This window comes from Ursus maritimus (assembly GCF_017311325.1).
Source record: "Ursus maritimus isolate PB19 chromosome X unlocalized genomic scaffold, ASM1731132v1 scaffold_X1, whole genome shotgun sequence".
NCBI lineage: Eukaryota > Metazoa > Chordata > Mammalia > Carnivora > Ursidae > Ursus > Ursus maritimus.
In genome coordinates this window covers 88837165-88863783 of record NW_024423319.1, presented here as the reverse complement: position 1 = coordinate 88863783, position 26619 = coordinate 88837165, and the positions used below count along the sequence as shown (strand labels likewise).

The following is a 26619-nucleotide window of genomic DNA, read 5'->3' as shown; positions in this document are numbered from 1 at the left end:
TGAGGACTATGAGAAGATTCCCGCCCTCCCACCTGCTATATTTGACAATCAACTTCTGAAAAAGCCAGAAAAATCCTTCAGAAACACAGTTTGATTTATGGCCCATGAGCCCATTTGGCTAGTTCTTGGCATTAAAGAATACGATGTTTGGAAGTTCTCAAAGCATCCGCCATACTGACGGAGTTTGGTAGTTTTGTTTCTTTCACATCAGTTCCTTATATAGGCCACGCCACATATTCGGATGGCCTTTCATCACGGCTCAAAGCAGAACAGCTGATAAAATACCCGACTTCCCTTTCCTGACAATTTCGTCTCTTGTCAAGTAAAGGTGACCACTAAGTAAATGGTCCCTCCGGACTTTGCCGTGAACAAAATGGAAGGGTTGGTCGGTGAAGGGGAAGGAGCCCGAAGACACGGTGACAGGCCTTGCCAGGCAGCATGCTTCAGAAAGTCCAAGAAAAAAGCTGGACATCTTCCCCTGAGCAGAAACACCAATAGGAGAGCTCATGAGGCTTGATTTGGGGTGGGGGGTGGGCAAGGGATCCCAGCAGGGACATTCGGACTAGACCATCACAAATACGCCTAGACACAAGGTCTACAAGGAAACTGGAGTGGCTCCACAAGGGCCTTATAAGACATTGAGACTTTGCATCAACAGGTGTGAAAGGAGGGTCCCACATGCAGGGACGAATACTAACAGAAGGGACCGTAAGCATGATGGGGAAGGCTCAGAGGCCCAGAAGACCATTGCTTAGGAAAATGCTGAAGATAACAAAACAGTGGTGGCGGTGGGGCTCCCCCCGCCACGTTATAAATTTACAAGAATTTAAGGTGGGTTCGTGGTTTTGCATAGGGGGCGGAATGTGCAAAGATGATAGAGAAAAAAGCAATTCTATTCCACCCCTATGAGCCTCCTGCCTTTTCTCATCAAGGGCGATACACTTTGAACTGGATAGGCAGCGTCTGCCAGAACTCAAGCCTGAGATGAGGGGCAGTAAATGAGTGCCTGGCTTCATTAAATGCTACCATTTGTCAGGCCCGGTGAGGAAAGAAGCTGAGATGCCCTGAGTTTAACAATTAGAGAGGATATGCTTCACTGACTAACCCAATTCCCTCATTTCGAGGCCCACAGGAGCCAAGGGATTTGCCCAGGCCGCGCGGCCACTCAACGGTGCTAATTCCAGACCCTGCTGCACTCCGGATGCCCGTTAAGCTTACAAGTGCGTTTGCAGGACCACCGAGCACCGCCTGTGATGGAGTCGGGCAGGGCCAGTGGAAGATCGGCCATGGCCGTGATGGAAGAATGGAAAAAGTGAACTGTGGAAAACATCGGCCACCAGATTGTATGACAAAATTCTTGAGTGAACGAGTCAACAGTTTGTCAGAATGGAGAGATTCTAGTTTTCCAATCCACTGGCTTATTTTCCCTCACAGCTGAATTAAAGAATATTGGCATGTTGAATACTTATGTCTACATGCCCTCCATTAGAGAATAAAGCTAGTGATGGATTAACAACCTTAATCAGCCATCAAGTTTCTTTTCTTTCTAGGTTCAAATTATAATGCCAGCTATATCTAGACATCATTTACAATTATAAAAAATAAGGTTTTATATATGTATGTATGTACATACATATATAAAATGTCAACACATCTTGTGAGCCTGTTAGCAGCTGATGGAAATGAAGATGACTTGGCAGTAACCGCTGACATCTTGTGTTAAACGACATTCTGCTGGCAGTACAGTGAATGGTTTCAAGAAGCAGTACTCCTTGAGCATTTACAATTAACAGTCGCTAAACTATGTTTAATCTGCTTTAAATATTTTTTCCCTTTATAAAACGAAAAAAAGCCATTATCAGACTAGTGCTCTGTAGTGGTAAAGAATCAGAAAGGATATGTTTTATTGGAATTAAAAATGGGGTAGAGTGTGGCCAACACGAAGGGAATGACTCATTTAACTGAACCATTTGAAATGAACCCCTGTGGCCACCCCATTCACTCCAGGGGATGCAGTATTTCAAAATGTGTACTTTTACTTGCCAATTAAGAAATGAGCAATTCAGAGTTTGTAAATAATTTTCCCTGGTGGATGCTAGTGACATGTTATAACATTCCACAGACAGAAGTGCATTTCATATTTGTCAGAAACATTATACTGTCAAACTGGGTACGCATGACTGTATTCATTTGATTTTTTTTTTTTTTGGCCACATGTTTGATCTTTTGGAGTTATTTCTGAAACCTTGGGAACTAATCTAATGCCAGTATCAGGGCTTGCCATTACTCAGAACAAGTCCCTTATAAAAAAGGAGTCCTACTGAGAAGTTAGTGAAAATAAGTAAACCCCACTCTGTATATCAGCATGCATTTCCTTTAGCTTAACTTACATCCCGTGAGTCTTCTGGGAATTCTACGGCAAGGACGGATCATGCTTTTTTTGGCATTCATTTCAGTTTTTAGCGAACGAGTATTTTGACTTACATTGAACGCAAGTTTTCATATAGACCAACAGCGTGAAAGGAAGGCCAAGATCATGCTCTTGGTATTTTAGGCGCAAGGAAATAACTGGGTGGGCGGCGGGGGTGGGGAGATGACTTGTCACAGGAACCGACCAAATGCCCGTTAGTATCCAACAGCATCGGTACTCTCTCGACCCGCTCGCCGGACCCTTTGTGGCACAGCTCTGTCAAGAGCGCCCCCTGCCCTTAGCAATGTGCCCCAGGGCTGTGTCCGAGGGCCCGAGAGGAGCCAGGAGGGAGGATATTTGCTCAAGACCAATCTCAGCAAGGAGGCAAGGACCCTGGTGACTCCGCAAACTCTCACCGTCATTTCTCAGGGGAGGACTGAATGTCCTGGGTCCTTTTAGTTCCAGGGAAGACTATTTGCAAATAGCATTTTCTTCCTAGGAAGTAGAGCTCTATCAAACAGCTGGCAAATGACCATCATGATTGCGCGCAGGGGCTTTTAAAGTTTGGCAGGCGGACGAAGACCTCAGCGGGTGGGATTTTGGGCTGGAGGACTTGGAAGACCGAACTGAAATGCGAGCTCTACCTCCGTCTTTGCCGTGTTCACTCGGCCTCAGGCACACTTGTACGTTTCCCTACCTGCATTGTGCTTTGCCAAGTATTTATCTTTGTACTGCTTCTTTTTCTTGCCGAACCAAGTACAGCTGGCCTGCTGCTCCTGTTTGGTTTTCTCCATGGCGATGCAAGCGACTCGCCTAGCAGAGAGAGAGAGAGAGAGAGAGAGAGAGAGAGTCTCCTGTAAACTTGTCCACTGACAAAAATCATTCCTTTGAAGACTTGCTACAAACCCGCATGAACATACTCCTCACAGACTTTTCAAGATAAAGCTTGCTCTTTGGTTTTCACAACAATTTCCCGGAGATGTTTTAAAAACACAGGCTTACAATAAAATGACATCACATTCCCGCGGCACCTCCTAACTGAGAATGCAGCCCAGCAACCTAAACAGATGGGCAGAGCGTGGGATTCTGAGTTCAGACAGCTCCGGGGGACTCCCGGCTCTGTCACTCGTTACCTTGTGTCAACTTAGTGTTAGGTGCTTTCCTAGCAAATGTTCACGTGTTAACTCATTTAACCTTTCTAACACATGAAATCGCGTCACCACTTTACAGATGAGGGGATCAAAGGACTGAGAGGTTCAGTAATTTGCCCCAAATCACACAGTTTATGTGGGAGGGAGTGTGAGGACAGTCTGGCACCAGAGCCCACGCGCTTGGCCAGGACATTCTACTGGCAAGTTGCTTAGCCTCTTGCATGGCTGTTGTAAAGGATTAGAACCAAACAATGGACATAATGCCCCCAGCACAGTCGCAGGCACAGTAGATGCTTAATAGATGGTACTAGTACTACATGGCAATTCTAGTCTAAGAAAAAAAACCACTAATTAAATCCAGTTAGAATTACAATCAGAACATTTTAATTTTCTCCTATATGATTACAGTATTCAGCACAAATGTTATTAAAAAGTTACCCCCCTTAGGTTTAATCTAAGCAAATATTTGCCTTTCAGGATATTGCCACAGGTGGTTTTGCTTGATGATTTTGCTTGTGGGCCAACCAGGGGTCCCCGAGTGAGACATACATAAGGAGAATCCAAAATCACCATCAGAATGACAAGTGATTTTCCAATGGGGTTTTACTGATTTACGCTCGGTAGTACCAGTCTTTAATCTTAGCCACCACAGTGGACAAGTCATGGAATCAGGCTGTGCTGTGAGTTTGCATTTCGTGGATTATTAATGAGATCGAGCACCTTTTCGTAGGTTTATTGGTTATTGGATTTCTTCTTCTGTAAAGTGTCTAAGTTTTTGGCCATTTTCCTTTCCAGTTGTCTTTTTCTCATTGATCTGCAGGGATTCTCTATGTGGTCTGGATATTACACCTCTCTGAGTTATATGTGTGGCAAATACCTTCTTCCATTTTGTGGTTTGCCTGTTTACTCTTCCTGTAGTATCTTTTGATGAACATAACTCAGCTTAAGTCAAATTTAGCCATCTTTTCCTTTATGGAAAGTATTTTTGATATGTTAAGAAATCCTTCCTTGTTCCTGAAGATATTCTTCAGTATTACTTTGTCAGGGATTTATAGTTTGTCTTTCATATTTTGGCCTTTAATACACTGGAACTAATTTCTGTATATGATGTGAAACTGGGGCCCGATTTCTTTCTTGTCTGTTTCCCCTAATGGAAACTGAATTGTTCCAGCATGACTTGTGGAAAAAACTATCCATTCCTCACTGGTGACTATTTATGTATGGGAGTGTTTCAGGATTCTCTTCAGTTGGTCTAGTTGAATATCTCTATGCCCATATCTTATTATCTTAACGACTACAGCTTTATAGTAAGTATTGGTATCCGGTGGAACAAGGCCTCCCTCCTTATTCTTCTAGAAGAACATCCTGGCTATTCCTGATTCTGTGCATTTCCATGAAAACTTTAAAATTAGCTTGTCAATTTCAAAAACCAATTAAGACTGCATGGAATCTATGAATCAATCTGGGAGTTATAGACATCTTTACAACATTGAGTCTTCCAGTCCATGAATATAGTATATCTCCATTTGTTTAAGTATTCTTTAATGTCTCAATAAATGTTATCATTTTTCCTGTGTCCTGAACATCTTTGTTAGATTTGCTCCTAGCTTGTTGATTAAAAAAAAAGAGGTTATTTTTATATTTTCAAACATATATAAGAGAGTAATGAACCCCAAATACCTACAACCCAGCTTTAACATTTATTAACTCTTGGCTTGTTCTAGTTACAACCTATCTACCCTAGATTATTCTGAAACAAATCCAAGTTTGTATCATTCCCTTCTTAAATATTCTTAAATTCCTTTTAAATCTATTGTTTCCCCCTCTCCTTTTCCTTCTTGCAATTTATTTGTTGCAAAAGCTGGCTGTCCAATAGTTTACAAGTCTGGATTTTTCTGATTTCATTCCTGTGGTGTCTTCAGTAAGTCCCTGTCTTTTGCATTTCCTCCAAATAGGTAGTTAGATTTAGAGGTCTGATCAAATATAGTTTTCATTTTTTTTTGCAAGAATACTTTATAGTATTAAGGTGATGCAGGTGGTGTTATGTATGGTATGTAAGAAATTCTTATTTTCTCAGGGCACCTGGGTTGCTTGGTCAGTTGTGTGTCCGACTTGTGATTTTGGCTCAGGTCATGATCTCGGGGTCCTGGGATGGAGCCCCACGTTGGGCTCACTGCTCAGTGGGGAGTCTGCTTCTCCCTCTCCCACTGCTTGTGCACGTGTGCTCTCTCTTAAATGAATAAATAAATCTTATTTTTAAATATTCTTTTTTTGCTGGTAAATAGAAATTGACTTTTAAATATTGATTTGATATCAACCATCTTGCTGACCTCTCATATTAATTCTAATGGTTTATCTATAGACTCCTTTGAACTTTTTTTTTTAAAAAAGATTTTATTTACTTATTTGAGAAAGAGAGAGTGAGAGAGAGAGAGGAGCAGGGGGAAGGGCAGAAGGAGAGGGAGAAGCAGACTCCTGCTGAGCAGGGAACCCAATGTGGGCCTCGATCCTGGGACTCCGGGATCATGACCTGAGCCAAAGGCAGATGCTTAACCGACTGAGCTACCTAGGCGCCCCATAGAGCCCTTTGAATTTCTACACACAGAAATGTACCACCTGAAGTATTTTTTCCCTTTCCGATAATGTCTGCTGTAGGTTTATTGGAGATGCTCTCAATCAGGTTAAGGAAGTTCCCTTCAATTACAGTTTGTGAGGGTTTTAATCATGAGTGGATGTTAAATTTTACCAAGTGCTTTTCCTGCATCTACTGATAGGACCATGTGGATTTTCTTTAGTCTGTTAATGCAGTGGATTGGCTTGACTGGTTTCAAATGTTGAACCAGCTGTGCATTCCCAGTACAGACTCTGCCGGGTCAAGATGTATTATCCTTATTATATATTGCTGGATTCAGTTTGCTAATATTTTGCTGAGGACTTTTACATCTAGGTTCATGAGGGAGCCTGATCTGTAGTTTTCTTGAATTGCCTTTTGTCAATTTTGGTGTCAGGGTAATGCTGGCATCATGAAATGCGTTGGGAAATGTTCTCTCTTCTTGAAAAGACTGTCCTCCATGTCTCTTATTTTCTCTTGTTCATTGAGGGGTTTTTAATTCCTTTCTTTTTTGGTTAGGAGAAGGACATTTACTGGGAAATGCTGTGAATGCTCAGCAACAGCGTCCAAGTCAATCCCTGCATATTACGTCAGTGGCACACAGAGGAGGCTGATGAAGCCTTTGCTTTGGGGATTCTTCCAGTACAAGCCAATATGTGCTGTAGCCATAACCACGGCTTCTGTGAGGCACAGGATCTTTGGAAGCATAAACAAAACCGAGGAATTTTTGACAGGTTAAAAGAGACAAAATCCTGACCCCATGAAGCTTACATTACAGTCTATAGAGTATCTTATAACCAATGTTTTTAAGCAAAAGGAATAAAAGTAAAAAGTTCCCAGTAAAAATTTGTGGTGTGGCTATGTGATGCAATGACAGAGGAATGAAACGGGTCTTCACCAGCCACTCAGGGAGTGAGTGCTATTTCTTTTAACTCAGTAAGTGCAGGAAAACCATGGCAGGATTTAGGTCAACCTAGTGGGAAATTTCAAACACACGTTTAACATTTTTATTGCTGCTTGGATGAGGGTCTGGTAGGCAAGGGGAGGGATGACACATTCAGGGACTCAAAATATATCAAAATAGACTGGTGGGCCTTGTCAAGCATGATGAAATCTAACAAGGATAAAGAAGGTAAGGCATCTGGGTCCCCAAACAATTGATTTCTCATCTCCAGGCTGTGAAAAATGTCACTTGGTAGAAACACCCATGAACCAAGATTCTGGGTCTGGCTGATAGTATTGTTTCAAATCTTTCTCACCCACACCGCGTGCCCACCTACATTCTACACACCAACTCAGCTTTCCACCCACCAGCAGCACTGCTCTTTCTCACCGCCGAGAATGCCTCCCTCTACCTCCAATGTCCGACTCAGGCCCCAAGGCACATGGTGCCCAGTGGGCCCCTTCCTCATCATCCCAGCCAGAATTCCCTTTTTCCCCTCTACGGTTTTTGCACTTTCACTGAGTTTTTCTCATAATAAACCGAACATATTTGAAGCGTACGGTTCCATCAGTTCTGCTGCATGTGTACATTCTTCCCTCTCTTCTCTGGATCCCCAGGCAACCGATGTCACGATAGATTAGTTTTGGTTTTCTGGAATTTCATATGAATAGAATCATACAGTATGTTCTTTTTTTTTTCACCTGGAAACTCAGCATAATGATTTTGAGTTTTATCCAGACTGTGTCAATAGTTCATTCCTTTTTCTTGCTTCATAGCCCCCACTGCATGGCTAGGCCATCATTTGTTCATCCGTTCAGCTGTTGGTGAAAACTTGAAAAAAATTTTCGCCTAATATGGTGTGTGGCCACTGAGGTTTGGTTACTGCGTGTTTTGTTCTTGGCAGTTCCTTCTGGTTCTTCTTCAAATCTGCCATGCCACTAACAGTTTCCCTGTTCTCTGAAGATATTTTTCAAGATTATTGATTTTAAAACATACGCATAGTTGTTTAAAAACCTTGCCTCCTAATTCCAATACGTCAAGTGGGATTGGGTTTATTTCTGCTGCCATTCTGTCATTTCAGCAGGGGTCTCTGTTGGGTCTGTCAGGCAGGTCTGGTTTCCTTTTGTGCCTGTAGGCTTTTTGGGGTTTTTTTGACTCATTGGTCACTGCCCTGGTAAAAGTTTATGTGGGGGGTGAGGAAGGGCTCTAGGATGAGGCCTAGCATAAAGTGTTCTCCTTCAGAGACTTTCTCTTCGTAACAGATATAGGCAACTACTATGAGTAAAGGAGAGGCCTCAAATCAAGTGTAAGGCCGGAATGTCCCTGGCTGTCCCAGGCTCTGTGTATCTGGGTACAGAGCTATTCAAGGTGGACCAGCGGCCACAATTTTTTTTCAGGGAAACTTTGTTTTATTCGTGTCTTTGGCTTTGCTCAGTGACAAGGCAGTCTTCTCTCTAGTCCCTAGCTGTTGAAGGGCAGCAAGTGAACACTCCTCTGCTTGCTCTTAACAGGAGGGCAGAGCCTCTGCAGTCCCGACAATGGGTGATGGGTCTCCTAACAGATCCCCCTGCTTGTACAGGCCTTAGGTCTTAACCTTAGTTCTCCAGCAGGAAAGTTTTCAGTAAAAGACGTGTCCTCTTGGCAAATGGGCCAATTCGGTGCTCTACTTTCTATCACTCTGATTAATGGCTTTCATATAAAAATTTGTCACTGAGTTGCCCGATGCCTTTTTGGCTACTTAATGCTTTTAAGGTCATTTTCAAAAACATTTTCTGCAGCACTTTCCATTTTTTTTTTCCAGCAGGAGGACTGATTCAGATAACCTAGTCCACCATTACAGGAGACAGGGAGCAAATCCGCTTCTCCCACTGCCATTTCTCAGGATCCTTCTAGAGGACTCAGGAGTTCTAGGTGTCCATGAAACAGGATTTCTACAGATGATCTGACTAGGGAGAAGAGGTCTGGCATCCACACAGTTCTTTTCAAAAAATGCTCATATGGCAGCCGGCTAGAACACATTTTGTCAAATGTAAATGTCACTAATGACATAATAACATCATCATGAAAGTGACTCAGAAATCACTTCCGTCCTGCTAATGCTTAAACTGTTCCTTGAAGATGGGACTGCAAGGCAGGGCCAGATGGAAGGCTGCCTGCCACTTCCTCCGGCGGGGCCTGCGAGTCCCCGTGGAAAATGATGGCATCTGAAGTTCTTATCCGCTCCGACATTCTAAACGTACGGATATTTTTGGAAACGTGGGATAGCTGACGGAGGCAATCACGCAAAGGAAATTAACCGAGAAATCCCTTTAACTGGTGAAAAAACAATTATCAACGTCTGTGGACTCGGTGCCTCTGGGCTTCAAGTATTCGGGGATGGACTGCCCCAAGGCCTAATGGTTCCTATTTTTGGTCGTGTGAAACAGAACTCAGATATAAAGTCATCTCTTTCCTAGATTTCTCCTATAATGCTCAAGTACTGATGAAGGCGAAATCACCAGCATCTTTCAAAACACAGTTCAAGTAAGCGAAGAGTAACAATGGTAGAAACAGATTTTACTAAAATATATAGTAATCTGGGACTCCTTTTCTTGCAGTTAAAAATGGTGTTTGACTTGTTTTCACCACTTAACCTTTCTAACAAAATAGGTGTTTTTAAAGACTGCGCGGTAAAGAATGAAGCTTCTGGCTGCCTTTTTCTCCTAACAAAACCCATTTTACCTTCAAATACCCTGAATGACCCTGACGAGGCCTTTGAGTTCTTCACCGGTGGTGGTGGTGGGGGGTGGTGAAATGAGTGCTGAGAGAGCATGAGGAGGGGCAAGGAGAGGGTTTGTTTTAAAATAAACAAAACAGGAGCGCCTGGGTGGCTCAGTCGGTTAAGTGTCTGCCTTCAGCTCAGGTCCTGATCCCAGCGTCCTGGGATGGAGCCTGGGGACAGGCTCCCTGCTCAGTGGGGAGTCTGCTTCTCCCTCTCCCTATCCCCCACCCCCGGCTCGTGCTCTCTCTCTCGCTCTATCTCTAAATAAATCTTTAAAACAAAACAAAACAAAATGCAGTTCTAAAAGGATTGAAGCAGATGTGGGAGTGGGGGACTGTGCTAAGGGACGAGGAGGTGACCGCGTCCTGCGACCCGAGGCTAGCCACTCAACCTCCCTCTAGACCTTCCTCTCCTTTTACGTAAAACCAAGACCTGACTCTAAGCAGGGACTTACTAGATGCTGAGGATTTAGCATTCTTGGATGACTATTCTGAACTTTGTTTGGCTAGCGGAGCAAACGGGTTTTACACAATAAAACGATAGAAGGTTGACAAAAGGATGGTCGGGGCTTTGTTTTTATTGTAAAACAAAACGGACCAAGGAAAACATACCATTCCTGAAGTTCAGGAGAAGGAATGAGACCTGCAGTTCCATTTTTGGAGTTTTCCAGTTTACCCTGCCACCAGTTGTGATCGTCCTTACTAATAATCTGGATAATGTCACCAACTCTGAAACGAATGCCAGCTTCTTTGCAGGGGATGAGGTCATCCTTGGCTGGATCATATTCAAATTGTGCTCTTACATAGATCTATAAAACAGGAGTTTGTGAGAAGGGCTGCCACGGTGACATGAAAGAAAACAGCTCTAACCTAATACCCAAACACCAACACTTACAATACGCACAGGACATTAGATGGTGAAGCCACATGATACATGGAGATAGGACACAAGTGCTACTGCTAGAGACAATGCCTCTGATGTGTACAGGTGCAAGCCTCTGCTGTTTTTATTTGGAGGGAATGCTGACGATACTTGTTTAATAAAGAGCAAGACTTAGCTTCTGCTTTTACTATAACAGGTGAGGTCTCTAAATTATAGAGAGGTATGCTTACCATTTTTAAATCTGCATATATTCAGCTGATGTTACGGGCACGTTGTCATGATCACGTGGCAGCCTTTACGCCACATACACAAACACTCAGGGAGGTTTTAACCCCAAAGCAGCACGTGATACAAAAGCAGCAAGCGCTCTGTGTTGGTATCTTGCTGTAAAATGCCTACATGACGACTAGCGGTGTGGCTACACACGGCTGATAAACGTAATGAAAACAGTTTTTAAAGCATTTAAAAAAAATCCATCGTGTCATTAGGTTTTTAAGAAGGACTTGGGCTTTGTATCTGTATTTTACTCTTCTTAGAGAAGAGAAATGACTTTGAATCCTAGCTTTGCCACTTGAAAGCAGCACAGAGCTTCAAGATATGCAGAGTTCAAGGCTCTGGGTTTTACGCTATGTCAATGTAATTAGTAAATATTATAAAAGGAAACAGACGAGCACACAAGGGGTTATCATACGGCAGCATTTCGTGAATCACTGTATTTCTAAATGCTTTAAAATAAGATGCTAGGCAGCTAAAGCTGCATCAGTCAGGCAGGCTTTAGAATAAACTATGGGCACCAGTTTACGCACACCTGACCTCCAAATCCGACTCTCTTCGGACGCCAAATTCCAAGAAAATTCCCCATAAATAATTCTATCTCTTGAAATTAAATTGGAGTATTAATGTTTCAGTCACTGTAAAACCAACCTGAAGGCTTTGGAACTATTGTGTGATTATTCTGTTCAAGTTTTCTTGTCAGAAATCCAGCCTTTGGATTTCAGGTGCCTTTGCACCTGAAATGCAGACTCTTAAAGTGCCTGGTAAACTAGAAGCTGCTTGCAGGTGGCAGGCAGCACGTCACTTTCCCCGGGGGACCCCCCCCAGAGGCATACTGGGATGCAAAGCCAGGATGTTCTGAGTTTTCACTGTAAGTGGCTTTTAGATACTCACATGCAAATACAAATTAAGAAAAAGCCTTGAAATTTCAGAAAATTACTGCTTAACATGGTCATCAGCACATATGTTTTAGTTATTCTTAGAAGTCTAGGAGTTTTGTAACCTTTCACAATTTTTTCCCCCAGCTCCAGATGCAGGCCCGTGTAAGAACCCCCCCCCCACCACCGAAGGCTGAATTCTTAAACTATCAACACAGGTTTATCAGGTTGAAATTACAATAACCATCACAGCTACAAAGATGTGAGGAAAAAAAATCCTTATAGAAAATTAGTCATGTGTAATGTGTTAAAATGAAATGGTACAAGCTCTCAATGCTTAAATGTTATGGTCCAAAATGCAGACATTATGGGATGGAAAGGGTTAATAAAGGATTGGCTATTAGCAGCTCAGTTTAGAGAAGTTTCTATAGAGGGTTTCTATTCACCTGTCGTCCTTTTGGTTGGGTAGTTGATGGCAAGTCCTGTAGAATAAAGCCAACCCAGGAGAAAAATTTTCATTTACTTTTCAAGAGTACAAGGTAATTTGTGTGTTCTGTTACATTATGATTAAAAAATGAGCTAGATTTCAGTTGTAAAGAAATCATATACATTATTCCATTTCTCAGAAATGTTGAGTTATCGAAAAAATCAAACCCAGGCCATTTAGCAGCAAGCTGAGGAAAGCAGGTAAGTTTAAGCAAGAGAGAAAATGTGTTCTTAAGAAACAACTCAGCATCTTCAACACAAAAGCCACAGTGAGTGAAACGGCCCTATTAGAAACAAAAACAAAACCCCAAACTTAGAAGAGCTGTTGCCCTTTTCAACTTAGTCGCTGTAATCATTTCGGTTTTGAGAAATTCAATGGCTATATGGATTTTCACCATCCTCAAAGTATTACATGTTTAACCATTAAAAACCAATTCCTTTGGTAGCCTATTTGGAAGTTAAAAACAAAGGTTGTTAGGAAATTTTCTTCCATAATTTCTCTTACTGATATCATTCCGTTCGAGATGATCTCTAAATTATTGACAATTTTATCTGATTAAAGACAGTTGATGTGTTTTTTTTAAAGGGCACATGGATTGCAAACGAGCGATACTGCTGCGATTAGTAAAACTCACGGTACATTTCAACAGCAATATCAGCAACTTAAGATTTTGTTACCCCGAAAGATCAGACGCTTGCACCTTAAGTGCTTCCGTTTAAGTAAATGAAAAACAATTCTTTTCATATTCCAAAATGAATAGTTCTGAAAAAAATGGTAAAATTCCAAGTTCAAGTCAACATATCAAGTACTTTGTGTTAAAGATGTGATAACAGCGTGGCTTAAGTGCAGTTGGAAGCTAGTTCCTTTTGCTTTTCATATCCAGGCAAGGCTTAGAATTCACAAAAATATGTGCACGGACCACAATAACAGAGGGCACACCAATTCGTAACGTAGATAGCGGAAACTAAAACAGGTTGCTGATATCACTCAGAATAGACAACTACAAAGCCCGAGAATACCCAGATGCCTACTCTGCAAAATCCTTATGTTTCTTCATCTTTCTCCAATTAAAAAAAATTTAGAAATTTCAACAAATTGCCACTTAATATATCCTTTGCGTTAAGTCTGAGCAAAGTCAGAGATGCTAGTGGGGTGACACGGAAATATTTTGAGAATGACCAAAGTGATCTCGAACTCCAGTTCTTCCAATTTAACTAATTAAAGGGATTTTTCATGAGAAGAAAATGTCGAAAAGATTTTCCAGGAGTAAACTGCATTGTAGCTGTAGTAGCCTTGTATATCGGCAGAAGACAATATTTCCACTGAACACACGTAACTAGAACACTCATGGCAGGTGGCACCAACAGAATTGTCACACTTGGCTGTGTGGAGCTAGAGTTCTTACCGAAACAGAATTGTTAGTGCTGCTATGACCATTAGCTGGGGACTGCCTGGAAGTGGAGGGGGAATCTCTCTGAAATAAGACACAAGGGTCATTAACACAGAACACCAGCACAGAAACAGAGATATTCACATCAACAGTTACAACCACAATCTGACAACCGTTTCCTCTGAGGTTTTTTTAGCTGTAAAGGTGCTATACTGACTTACTTGCATGATTTCACGGAAGGAGGAAAAAATTTTTGCAGTCTGAAGATTCACATATTGTACGCGATGATCGTGTCATTCATTAATAATGTCTTTCCTGTCTCCAACACTCTATAACCTTGGCTGATTTTAAGTGAGACCCAGAAGAGGGAATTGATATTAAAATCCTATCGAGGACTGTAAAATGACAAATATTACTATAAACTTATTGTGCGGAAGATCCCAATTGCCTAATTTATTATTCAAAATTAGGTTTGAAAAGTACTTAATAGTTTTTAGGTACCTTAGTGTCAAAACTTACTGAATGACTCATTTGAAGTGAAAGAAATCTAAAAAAAAGAAAAAAAAAAAAGACTTCTCATGTTGTAATCACCTTGGAGTCTTTCCAGGACAAATATTACTAATGCGGGTAAAAGACAGACATCCACCAGAGAAGAAACCTTTATTCTTTAGATCATTTTAGGAGACTGATTAAAACAATAACCTTGAACCTCTAAAAAGATTACACTTCCGGCCAAGGTCCCAGGAGGCACAGCCACTACTCCCTAGATCCATGGTCCTCAGTCACACTCTCCATACTGTGTGACACATTTGCAATCCTTTCTGGGCTCCATTCCCTTATTGTCCAAATCAGCTTTAAGGACAAGAACTAGGAGAAGAAAATATGCACTGTAGTGTGTATAGTGGTTTAGTGGAGTACTTTGAAACCTCTGAGATGTACATGTCTGCTCAAGAGACACTTGTTGTTTCTAGAAGATATACAGAAAACTTCTGGAGCTTGTTAGCTTTTTGAATACTGGGCTCGCTTAGACGAGCATTCTCAAATGCTCATGAACAGATCAGTTTCTAGGTGCCATCCCCAGAGACTCAAGTCAGCAGGGCCAGCGTGAGGGCAGGGGTCTCCCCTCTTTTGCCTGGGGGATGCTGATGCGGGTGGCCAGAGAGCCCTTCTTTGGGAAGTATTGTCCTAGCTGGGAGTTGTTGTCCAACCACAGGCTTGAATTCTGCCCGAGCACCGGAGGTTCAAACAGGTTGGGGGTAGGGCTAGGAGGGGAGTATCATTTTTTCTACTATTCACAGGTAAAGAGGGTAAGGGGGGAGCTCTTCTGACTCAAGCGTAGAATTTACATGTCTAATACTGGTCCCACCCTAAAACTAGTTCTACTACTTAAAAAAACACAAGAGAAACTTGTAATTAATAACTAACAATATCCCCTAGTAAAAAGACAAAAATCAATCGTATTCACTAAATGTCTTCTCTGCTGAGAAATGGTATGAGGACCACCTATGATTTTAGAACATTAGAACACCTCACGTGAGAGGTGTGTGTGACCTTCTCTCTTCCCCGGAACGTTTGTGTTCTAGGTTACAAATTTGAAAACTATGAACCCTGGAGCAGAAGTAGCTCTGCATTTTCTTTTGAAATACTGTATTAATTGAAGTTCCATAAAAAGCCACAAAGAGGAGCTCAAAACCTGATAGAACAGAAACCCCAACTGTCACAGTGCACCAAAACATATCCTTGACCAAACTACAAATTCTTAGATATATCTTCAGTAGGTTTAGAGAACAAAACATAAAGCCTCTGAGTTTGCTTGTGAGATCTACAGCATGACTGGGGCCTGGAAGAGGCATCGTAATTTTCCCCTCAACTTCTCCTGAGTACGAATTCAACTTTCTGGACGAGTTATCCAGTAAGTTACTTGTCTGTCCTGGAAATTAACTATAGGAAATGTGTACTTCACACTGATGTACACAGACCTGGAAGATGCACACAAAAAGAACAAGCTTCAAATAGTTCTGCTCAAGCTGAATGTGCAATGACTGAAGGATGACAGACCCTTCATGCCAGTCTGTATTTCCAAATATAAAAAGAATAGATTTTGGAATCTCATTTAATGACTGACATGAAACTGAATATAGGTCGGAGAGCTACAATTTCTATAGGGTACACCTACCGTGAGAAACTTTGGGGCTGTGTCACCCTAGAAAACGTACTTGCTTATGAATCACGTAGTGTCCCAAATTGAAACGATTTCACAGAAGGTTGCAAAGCCTCTACTCCTCTCGCAAAGTCAGTTATCAATTCCTCACGGACTTAACATCTGTCCAGGGCCTTGTCACAGTTATTTGAACACCTCGATCTTAACAGAAATAGATCACTTCTCAAATTCTTGGAAAGAAGAACTATCTGTGTGATTTCTTAATAAGGGAAGTGAATGTACTTCCTGGAAATATTATTGCAATTATCTTTTTTTCCTCAGAGACTCCATTTGTTCTTATTAAGCCTCCTGTCATTATCTGGAGCTCCTCTAGATTTTGCTGCGATTCCAGCCTGCAGAAAGTTAGAGTGCTGAGGAGTTCCCCCATGGAAGCAGGGCCGAGTAGGTGAATGGAACCTACTCTGTTCCGTTATCTTTGTTGTAAAATTGGTGTGCAGTGATCAACAGCACAGGCAGAAACAATTTCCCAGAAAGCCAAAACATTCAGCCATCAGCAGACAGTTAGTTAAGAACCCAGAGGAGACAGGGGTGGCGGGGAGGGGGGTTGCGCCAGAGCCATTACCTCACAGGACGATGACTGAGTGCGGTAGCTTGGCACGATCTTGAAGGTGATACTCCCCCGCATTTCCCGCTGGAGGCAGAAGAAAGGAGAGCTCTCTTAACAAACAAATGTAGCACACAGAGACACACGAGAAACCACTCGAATGTGTGGGGGGGTAATTAATGCAAGCCAGCTGAGACGCAGGGGCCTAAAACGAACTGGAGGGAGAAGGTAGGGGCTGCTCACAGGAATAGACATTGTTCTCGGGAGAAACCCTGCAAAGTCAAGGCTGAGTGCCTTGTTCGTGCAGCAGCGGTGGAACAGACCTCCGGCGGTTCCCTTTTTGTAGACACAGATACAGAAACCTCTAAGTGCCTTTCAAAAGTGAGTATGAATTGATCCAGACAACAGAGTAAGTAATTACACAAAAATGATATTTGGTCTGCTACATGATGATGGTGTACTCCATTAAATTTGCTTTGTCTTTCATAATGTTGGCCTCATGGACTTTGCTGTCGTGAGTCGGTGTGCTTATTTCACACGTAAGAGATATTCATAACTTGGGAGGCCGCTATACTGTGGCAGGAAGAGGGTCCGGGACCAGAGGTCCCAGACGTCTGCCTCTGCTCAGTACGACAATGAACACAGGCCAGGGACTGTCATTATGCATTTTTAATGCAAGGCCAATGTGAACACAGATTTTGGATATGTACGGTCAAAAATAGCCAGGTCTACTATGTCTTTCCTTCCCTCTGTGCTGCAGAGAAATTCAATACAGCTGGCTATGACTAGCTATACAAGAACGAGGCTTCTGACGTTGCTGATGCCAGCAGAACAGAGGCCGCTGAGAAACTAGTTCACAGGTACGCACAACTGGAAAGGTTATCTTTACACATTTGCTCGGTAAGAGACAGGAGATCAAGGAGGAAAGGAGAGCGTCGAAGCCCATGCTGCTCGATGGGCAAGAGGTTTCCAAGCTCTGTTGCACGTTAAGCATTTTCCCAGTTGTCAGTTCTTATGGATATTGTGGAAATTCAAGTCCACACAAATGGTGGGATCAGAAATACTCTGATTACAAAAGAATACCGCTTATTAAGGTGAAAAAACAAGCTAACAAACTGAAAGTCAATCTTGGAAAAAAGACAAAGAAACTTTCATGTACTCACAAGCATTTTTTGCAGCTGTTCCACTGTTTGGTTAGCCACACTGATGCCATTAATTTCTCGAATTTCATCACCGACATGAAGTGTACCTAAAGAAATGACACAAAAATAAACACGATAGATGTATCATTTATAACAAAATCTAAAGGCAGCAATATAAGTAACTAAAAAAATTAAGCTAACTATTGAAGGCCAATGTTTCAGAAACAGGTACGGATTGGGCTCATGTGGTAAACTCAGCAAAACAGATACATCTACTTACGGAAGACATGCTTTTGAAAGATGGCTGTGGAAATCTGCTTATTTCTCGACAGAGGCACTGTGTATCGTGGTTTAAAATGACAGTTTCTAGATCTCACCTGTCTGGGGGCAAATCTCAGCTACATCCCTTACCAGCTTTAAGATCTTGGGTAGGTTACCAAAATGTTCCGTGTCTCAGTCTTCAACATTTACAAAGTGGAGATGAAAACAGTACCTATTTCATATGATTGCCTTGAGGATTAAGTTAGCTTAATACATGTAGATGGATCAGAAGTGTTCGTGGCACATATTAAAGTACCACTGAAGTGCCTTGTCTTTTTCTACCATTCTGATCAATATTATCTACCAAATATGATACAAAGAATTGTGATAATACCTGTATAACACTAAACTTACATTAGACAAAACATAATCCTTTTATAATAATTTGGATGGCATTTCAGGGTCCTGTAATACTTCATTTGGAAAAAGTGACCAAGAACCAATGCTCAAATAGGGAGTTATGTGAAGTTTTACTTCCTTGTTTATAAATTGTGTACATGTTTACATACTGACCTGACATCATTACAAAAAGCTCACAGCATCTTTTAGAGGTACATATTACAATGCACGTAAAGAAAATAAGACCCCACAGATTTGCTTCAAAATAATCCAGGGGGGACAGTAGGGGAAGTACAGATGACACTGGTGTGGCCATGAATTAACAGTAATTTGACTGGGTTATGGGTATGTGGGTGATCGCTGCACTCTTCTTTCTACTTTTCTCTACTTGAACTCACTGCACTATTCTCTCTACTCATGTTTGGAAATTAACTTAATAAAATAAAAATCTGGGGACTTTTGCTTCCAGTATGGCTGGTTAGTCACTGGAAGACTTTCTCACGACTGTATCTCACCTAGGGTATGCCTCTTGAAGTGTTACTGGTCTCACAAAAGGAGTACAAATTCCTAAGAGCACCTTCTACTTCCATCCCCACCATCCACTCCACACAAAACCCTGTGAGCTGGACCCAGAGTGACGGCAAACTAAGGGTGGATGCCACAGGAGCAATGCCTGCTAGCTGGATTCTTTTTTTTTTGGAAGATTTTATTTATTTATTTGACAGAGCACAAGCAGGGTGAGGAACACAGAGAGAGGGAGAAGCAGGCTCCCCACTGAGTAGGAAGCCTGATGTGGGGCTCGATCCCAGGGCCCTGGGATCATGACCTGAGCCGAAGGCAGACGCTGAACCATCTGAGCCACCCAGGTGCCCCTGCTAGCTGGATTCTGAGCCTTGGGCCAACAGCAAGTGAGAGAAGCTGAGCCCAGGAACCTGGAGGGAGGCAAGATCCAGACTGGTGGCACTCCATGGTAACTAGTAGAAGAGGGAACAAACTCCCTCTGGAGGAAAGTGTACCCAGTTTAGGCCCACAGGACTTCCACTAACAACGAGCTCACAATCACAGGTCACCAAACATACAATAAGGCAAACTACTATGTGAGTCATCAGAAACAGAAAAAACAGATTTAAATTGTCAAGGGGGACAGATAGAATGATCAGATACAGAATATAAAATAACTACATGTTCAATATTAGGAAAAAAGTAAAGGACCTAATTGCAAGGATGAGCATGCAACAAGAGATTATCAGAGGGGAACAGACAGATTTGAAAACAAAACTAAGAACAAATGACTAGTACTTTAAGAACAGAACAATGTAACTGGTGATATAAACCAGTGAATGGATGAGCTGAACAGAAATTCAGATATGGCTGAAGAGAGTTTCAGTGCACTGGAAGATATAACTAAATAAATTACCTAGAATGCAGGCCAGAGAAATGAGACAGGGAAAATAGGAAACAAGAAATAAAGAAAATAGGAAAAAAGAGATACAGAGGGACTGTCTAACACATGTCTAGTAGAGTTCAGAAGGAGAGAACATGGAGAATGGAGAAGAGGCAATATTTGAAGAAATAATGGTTGTAAACTTTACTGAACTGATGAAAACATGATTATGCAGATCCAGGAAGAATAATGTATCCTAAACAGGATGCATTATTACTTTTTCCTAAAACAGGATACATCCTAAAACAGGATACATCCAAACAGGATAAATAAAAAGAAAGCCATGTTGGAAGGTAGTGAAGCATAGAACATCTAAAGACAAAGATCTTTCACCCCCCCAAAAGATAAAGTTCTCAAAACAATCAGAGAGAAAGGAGAGATCACCTACAAAGCAAGGACAATGGTAGTGACATCAGGCTTCCCAATGTCAAACAATGGACGCCAAAATACAACAGAATGGTAACCATCAATCTAAAATTGTGCTCTCAGCAAAAGTAATCTTCAAGATTGAGGCTGAAATAAAATATTTACAGATAAATACCGCCTGAGAGAGTTTATAAGCAGGAGGCTAGCACTAAAGGAACTTCTAAGGATGTACTTTAGGAAGAAGGCAAATGCTCCTCAAAGGATGGCCTGAGATTTAAGAAGGAATGGTGAGTTTATACCTGAAACTAATATACCAAACACCTGTACATTAATTATACTAGAAATAAAATAAGATAGAAGGAATGGTAAGTAAATAAAATCATAAACATTTATGTAAATCCAAAAAATGGTCATATTTTAATAGTAATTTCAAATTTGTGAATTTAAAACAGGACAGAACTAAAATACTGGGCAAGAATAATATGTAAGTCAGGAGTTTGATCAGATTTAGTGTTCCAATGTCTTTGTATTCTTTGGGAGTGGGGTTAAGAGTCTGTTTCACTTTAGTATATGTAATGTTAAATATGTGTGATAAAATTTCAAGGTAACCACCTAAAAAATAGAAATAGAATGCTGAAATTCTAAACTACCAGGGGGAAAAATGGAACAAAAAATGAACAAGAAAATCAATTAAAAAAGGGATAAATATAAATAAAAAAGACAGAAATCATCACAACTAATATTAGTGGGCTAACCTTGCCCATTAAAAGATAGTGATGATCAGAGTGCATTAGAAAATGTAAAACTCAGCTTAAAAAATGTTTGCAAGAGACACCATAATGCATACAAACACAGAATGGTTGGAAATAAAAGGATGGACGAAGACATGCTGGCAAACACTAAAATAAAGTTGGAATAAGTATGTTAATATTAGATAAAGGTTTTAAATAGAAAATATCAGTAAGGATAGAAATGGTGACCAGGTATTTCTATGCACCTAATTAGCTTCAAATATGTAAAGCCAAAATGGAGAGATCTATAGATAGAAAGTGAAAAACTCTTACTATGACAGTGAGATATTTCAGCAATTACTGATAGGTGAGACAGACAAAAAAAATCAGTCACGATATAGAAGATGTGAACAAAAAAATTAACAACCTCGAGCCAATCATCATATAGAGAACTCTCCATGCAACAGTTAAAGAATAAACATTCTTAAGTACACATGGACTATTTACAAAACTGATTAAAGTGTTATGCCATCAAGCAAGTCTCAACAAACCTCAAAGAAATGGTGTCATACAGACCACACTCTTTGACCACAATGCAATTAAGTTAGAAGTAAATTATAAAAAGACACAAAGAAAATCTTCTTAGATGTGGTATGTAAAAAACACTTCTAAATAACTGTGGGTCAATGAAAGATACCATAATAAGAATTTAAGAGTACTTAGAACTTAATTACAAAAAAAATGCTTTGTAACAAAACTGGTGGGATACAGATAAATGAGTACTTAAGGGTAGAGTTTAGACTCAGATGCATATATTAGAAAAAAAGACTGGGATAAATGAAATAAGTGTCTAAGAAAGTTAGATAAAACCAATATGAAGTAGAATGAAAGAGATAAATAGAAATCAGGTCATAAAACAATGAAATAGAAAATAAACATACAATGGAGAGAATTAACAGAAGCCAAAGTGGGTTTCTGAACAAACCCCTGGCAAAGCTGATTAAGAGAAAAAAGGCAAGGCACGAATAAACAATTTTAAGAATGAACAAGGGGATACATTTATAGAGATGGCAGGGAATAAAAAGGTAAGAAAACACTATGCAGAAGCTTACTGCAATAATTTTTAAAAACTTAAGTTTTTTAAGGAAAATGTAATTTACCAAATTTACTCAAGATATAAAAAGCCCGAATAGCCTTAAGAATGTTAAAGAAATTGAAGCAGTTAAAAAAAAAAAGTCTTTCCTGGGGTGCGTGGCTGGCTCAGTTGGTAGAGCATACAACTTTTGATCTAAGGGTCATGAGTTCAAGCCCCACATTGGGCATAGAACTTCCTTAAAAAAAAAAAGTCTTTTCTAAAAAAACCAAAATCAAAACCAAAACATCAGGCCTTGATAGTTTTATGGCAAGTTCTACCAAACTTCAAAGGTACAAATCATTCCAATATTCTACAAAGTCTTTCAGAGAACTCATGAAGGGAGAAGGCTCTCCACGTCATTTTATGAGGCAATGTAACTTTGAAACTAAAACCCGACAGAAAAAGACAAGACAGGAAAATTAACTACCGTCCAGTCTCTCTCATAATTACAAATACACAAATTCTAAACAAAACATTAGCGCACAGAATCCAGCAGTACATACAAAAAAAAAAAAAACACACAATGAGTAAGCTGGGTTTATCTGAGACATGCAGAAGGGGTTTATCATTAGGAAATCTTTAAAAGTCATTTACTACGTTAATAGATAAAAGGAAAAAAATTCCAAATGATCATCTCAGCAGATGAAGAGCATTTGATAAGATTCAAAACTCAATCATAATTAAAAGGCTCAGCAACTAAGAATTAAGAGAATGTCCTCAGCCCTAATAAAAGGCATCTAACTAAAATTCTACAGTAAACGGTACTCTTTGTGGGGAATCATGGAAAAGCTACCTTTCAAAAACAAGACTAGAAGAATGATGTCCGCTATACCACTTCTATCAGAGATGGCAGGTCCTAGTCACACAGTAATACAAGAAAAAGAGATTACAGAAACAATGATGTTGTGACTTTACTGAATTTATAGCAAATTATTAAAAATAAGAAACAGAAGACTCATCCTGGAGTCTAAAACCAATTCTGCCGTGTGGGCACCGTCTACTCCTGCAGCCTATGAAGAGTCCCCTGGAGGCAGCAGTAATGCCGGACACCATCTGTGTACACAGCGGTCCGGAAGGCACGAAAATGCTTCCGGTGTTACTTCTTGCATCTGGGGTGAAGGAAAAAGTAAAGAGGTGCTAGGGACAAAAAAAAAAAAAAAAAAAAAAAAGAAAAAACCCCTCATCTCAAAGAAAGGAAGCCTAATTTTTGGACAGGAGAATCATTTTTGGGTCAGCCTGTAAATACTAACACCTATAACTCAGCCCTTTCACAGAGGAGGCTAGGCCTATGTGTGTAAATCTCGCCCACCCGAGAGTTAATGAAAGTTCCCCTTTCTCAAAAACTCATTCTTTGTTTACTTCAGGCCTTAGTGAATTCCTTTCTCAGAATGACTGCAATTATTGTAGCAGGTATTAGAAACTTAATCTAGAAAAAAAAAAAGAAACTTAGTCTAGATTTGATATTTCTTATTTTACTGTTTAATTTTTGTATTATTTATCAAGCTCTAATTTCCTAATTAAGAGTATATCTCATTCCTGAGTGAATGAGAAATTCTTGAACTGTCATTATATATCTATACCCATAAATGAATGTACGTATGTATGTATGTATGTCCCAGAATAGATGCCTTCCATATATCTGGGGGCCAGGTATGATACTTTGCTTTAGCCCCCACGGTCTTTTGTAAGTGAGGATCCAAAGAGTAATTCAGAGATGTTCCAGGAACAGAACTGTAATATACCCTCCCCTCCCTTATCCACAGGCTGGAGCATGTACAGATGAATATGAACAAATAGAGGCCAACTGTGATTAAAACCAAAGACAGATAACTTAAATAGATCATTTATGTGGACCACAGAGTAAACAGATTGTTTATATGGGTCATAAAAAATACCTCCTCCACTAGGCTAAGTTAAGGAGGGAAAGAATCACATATGAAACTTACCTTGCCTGTGAATCATGCCCCCGTGCATAATTCTTGCAACAATACAATGATTTAGCTCATTCATTTTTAAAGTGATTCCCTGTAAAAAGTTAAGTAAAAGAGAATTACTATTTCTATGTTGGTGATTTCACTGTAGATAATTTTATTGACAAAAGTTAGGAAAACATTCAAGAAAATATGGAAAATGAAGGAGGAAAGCCATCTGTTACTCCACCATGCCACGACAAAAATGTTATCTTTGGTATTTTGATTGCTATAATAATAGTAATACATAATTCTATATTGTGCTTTAAAAAAATAGATTTATTTATTTATTTTTAGAGAGAAAGAGAGAGCACGAGCAGGAGGGGCAGAGGAGAGGGAGAGAGAATTCCAAGCAGACTCCATGCTGAGCACAGAGCCCAGTGCAGGGCTTGATCCCACGACCCCAGAGATCACCACCTGAGCTGAAATAAGAGTCAAGCATTCAACTGACTGACACAGTTTAGCGCCCCTTAATGTGTTCAGTTTGCTAAGTTTGACATATGTATACATGTGTGAAACCATTACTATAATAAGGAGCATGAATATATCCATCACCCTTAAAAATTTCCTGTGTCCACTGGTAATCTACTCCCAACCCCGTACCCCCTTCCCCTACCCTATGGCCCCTCATATGGTACACACTCTTTTTTGTTGCTTTTTTAAAATTCACAGTGTGAGATTTAATCATGTTGTATGTATCAATGGTTCATTCTTTGCCCTTGATGAGTATTCCACTGTGTGGATATATCATTTTGTTTATTCTTTCATAGACTGAATTTTTTTCTCTAGCTTTAGGCTATTAGAAGTGAGCTGTATTCCTGGGTTAGTCTCCAGTTGGTCATGATGTATTCTTCTTTTGTTAAGATATGGATTTGAGTTTTTGCATCTATATTCATGAGGGACACCAGTCTGTAGTTTTCTTATATTGTCTTTATCTGGTTTTGGCATCAGGGTAAAAATGCTAGCCACCTAATAATAATAATGATAACAATAATAATGATGATGATGTTGAGAAAAATTCCTTCCTTTTCAATGTTTTGGGGAGAGCTTGTGTAGAATTGGTATTATTTCTTTATTATATGTTTGGTAGATTTCACCAGTAATGCCATCTTGGAGTTTTCTTTGAGGAATGGTTTTTATTTTTAAATTCAGTTTTTAAATACTATAGGGCAATTCAGTGTATTCCTTAAGTGAGCTTTGGCATGCTTCTGTCTTCCAGGGAATTTGTCCATTTCATCTGAGTTGAATTTCTTAGCATAAAGTTGTTTATAAGATTTCCTTATACTTTTTTATGTCTGTAGATTCTGTAGTAGTATCACATTTTTACGCAGGATACTGGTAATTAAGGTCTTCTTTTTTTTCCTGATTAATCTGATCTTCTCAAAGAAAAAGCTTGTTTTATGGATTTTTTCCCTGTTTTTTTTTTTTTTATAAAGATTTTATTTATTTATTCGACAGAGATAGAGACAGCCAGCGAGAGAGGGAACACAAGCAGGGGGAGTGGGAGAGGAAGAAGCAGGCTCATAGCGGAAGAGCCTGATGTGGGGCTCGATCCCATAACGCCGGGATCACGCCCTGAGCCGAAGGCAGACGCTTAACCGCTGTGCCACCCAGGCGCCCCTCCCTCTGTTTTCTATTTCATTAATTTCCACTTTGATCTTTATTATTTCTTTCCTTTCACTCGCTTTGGGTCTAATGTGCTCTTTTTTGTTCTAGTTTCTTAAGGTAGAAGCTGAGGTCATTTAAGATATTTCTTCTCTAATATAGGTGTTTAGTGCTACGCATTTCTCCCTAAGTACTGCTTTCACAGCATCCCAGAAATTCTGGTATGTTGTTGTTTCATTTTCATTCACTTCAGAATACTTTTTAATTTCCCTTTTGATTTCTTCTTTGATCCATGGGTTATTTAGAATTGTGTTATTTAGTTTTCAAACGCTTGGGGAGTTTTCCTGAGGTCTGTTATTCATTTCCAATTTAATCGCAATGTGGTCTGAGAATTATATTTTGATATTAATATAGCCACTCCAGCTTCCTTTTGTTCAATGCCATCATAATATATCTTCTTCCATCCTTTTACTTTGAGACTATTTGTCTTTATGTACAAAGCAATTCTGGCAGGCAATATATAATTGGATCTGCCCCCCGCCCCCATTTGACAATCTCTGCTTCTTAATTTGGGGAATTTAGACTATTTGCATTTCATAGGATTATTGATATACTCAGGTATAAATATATCTTCTTGCTATTTAATTTTTGTTCTATCTGTTTCATGTTCTCTTTTCCCTCTTTTTCTGCCTTCTTTTGGATTAGCTTATTTTTATTCTATTTTCTCTCCTGTGTTGTCTGATTGGCTATAATTCGGTTTTGTTGTTTCAGGGGTTGTTTCAGAGTTTATGGCATACATCTTTAACTTATCACAATCCACCTTCAAGTGATATTACACAATGTCACATATAGTATAAGAACCTTTTAATAGTATAGTTCCACTTCTTTCTTCTGACCTTTGTGCTACAGTTACACATTTTACTTTTACATGTAATAAGCCCTCAAACACATTGCTCTTATTTTTGTTTAAACTGCCAATTATCTTTATTTATTTATTTATTTATTTATTTATTTA

At 40.1% G+C, this 26619-nt stretch overlaps 1 protein-coding gene across 3 annotated transcripts in view; it reads right to left on the bottom strand.

Moving 5' to 3' along the window:
- The window catches only part of CASK (calcium/calmodulin dependent serine protein kinase), a 352166-nt gene that overhangs the window by 20775 nt on the left and 304772 nt on the right, over nt 1-26619 (bottom strand). The window contains exons 15-21 of one of the 3 annotated variants that reach the window (XM_040632797.1): nt 23976-24054; nt 17715-17800; nt 16570-16638; nt 13802-13870; nt 12356-12391; nt 10488-10684; nt 3108-3223 (exon numbers count right to left, since the gene is read on the bottom strand). In XM_040632797.1, coding sequence (XP_040488731.1) covers nt 3108-3223; nt 10488-10684; nt 12356-12391; nt 13802-13870; nt 16570-16638; nt 17715-17800; nt 23976-24054 — 652 coding nt within the window. The remainder of the gene's footprint in view (nt 1-3107; nt 3224-10487; nt 10685-12355; nt 12392-13801; nt 13871-16569; nt 16639-17714; nt 17801-23975; nt 24055-26619) is intronic. The other 2 variants (XM_040632789.1, XM_040632783.1) reach the window with 2 other exon arrangements.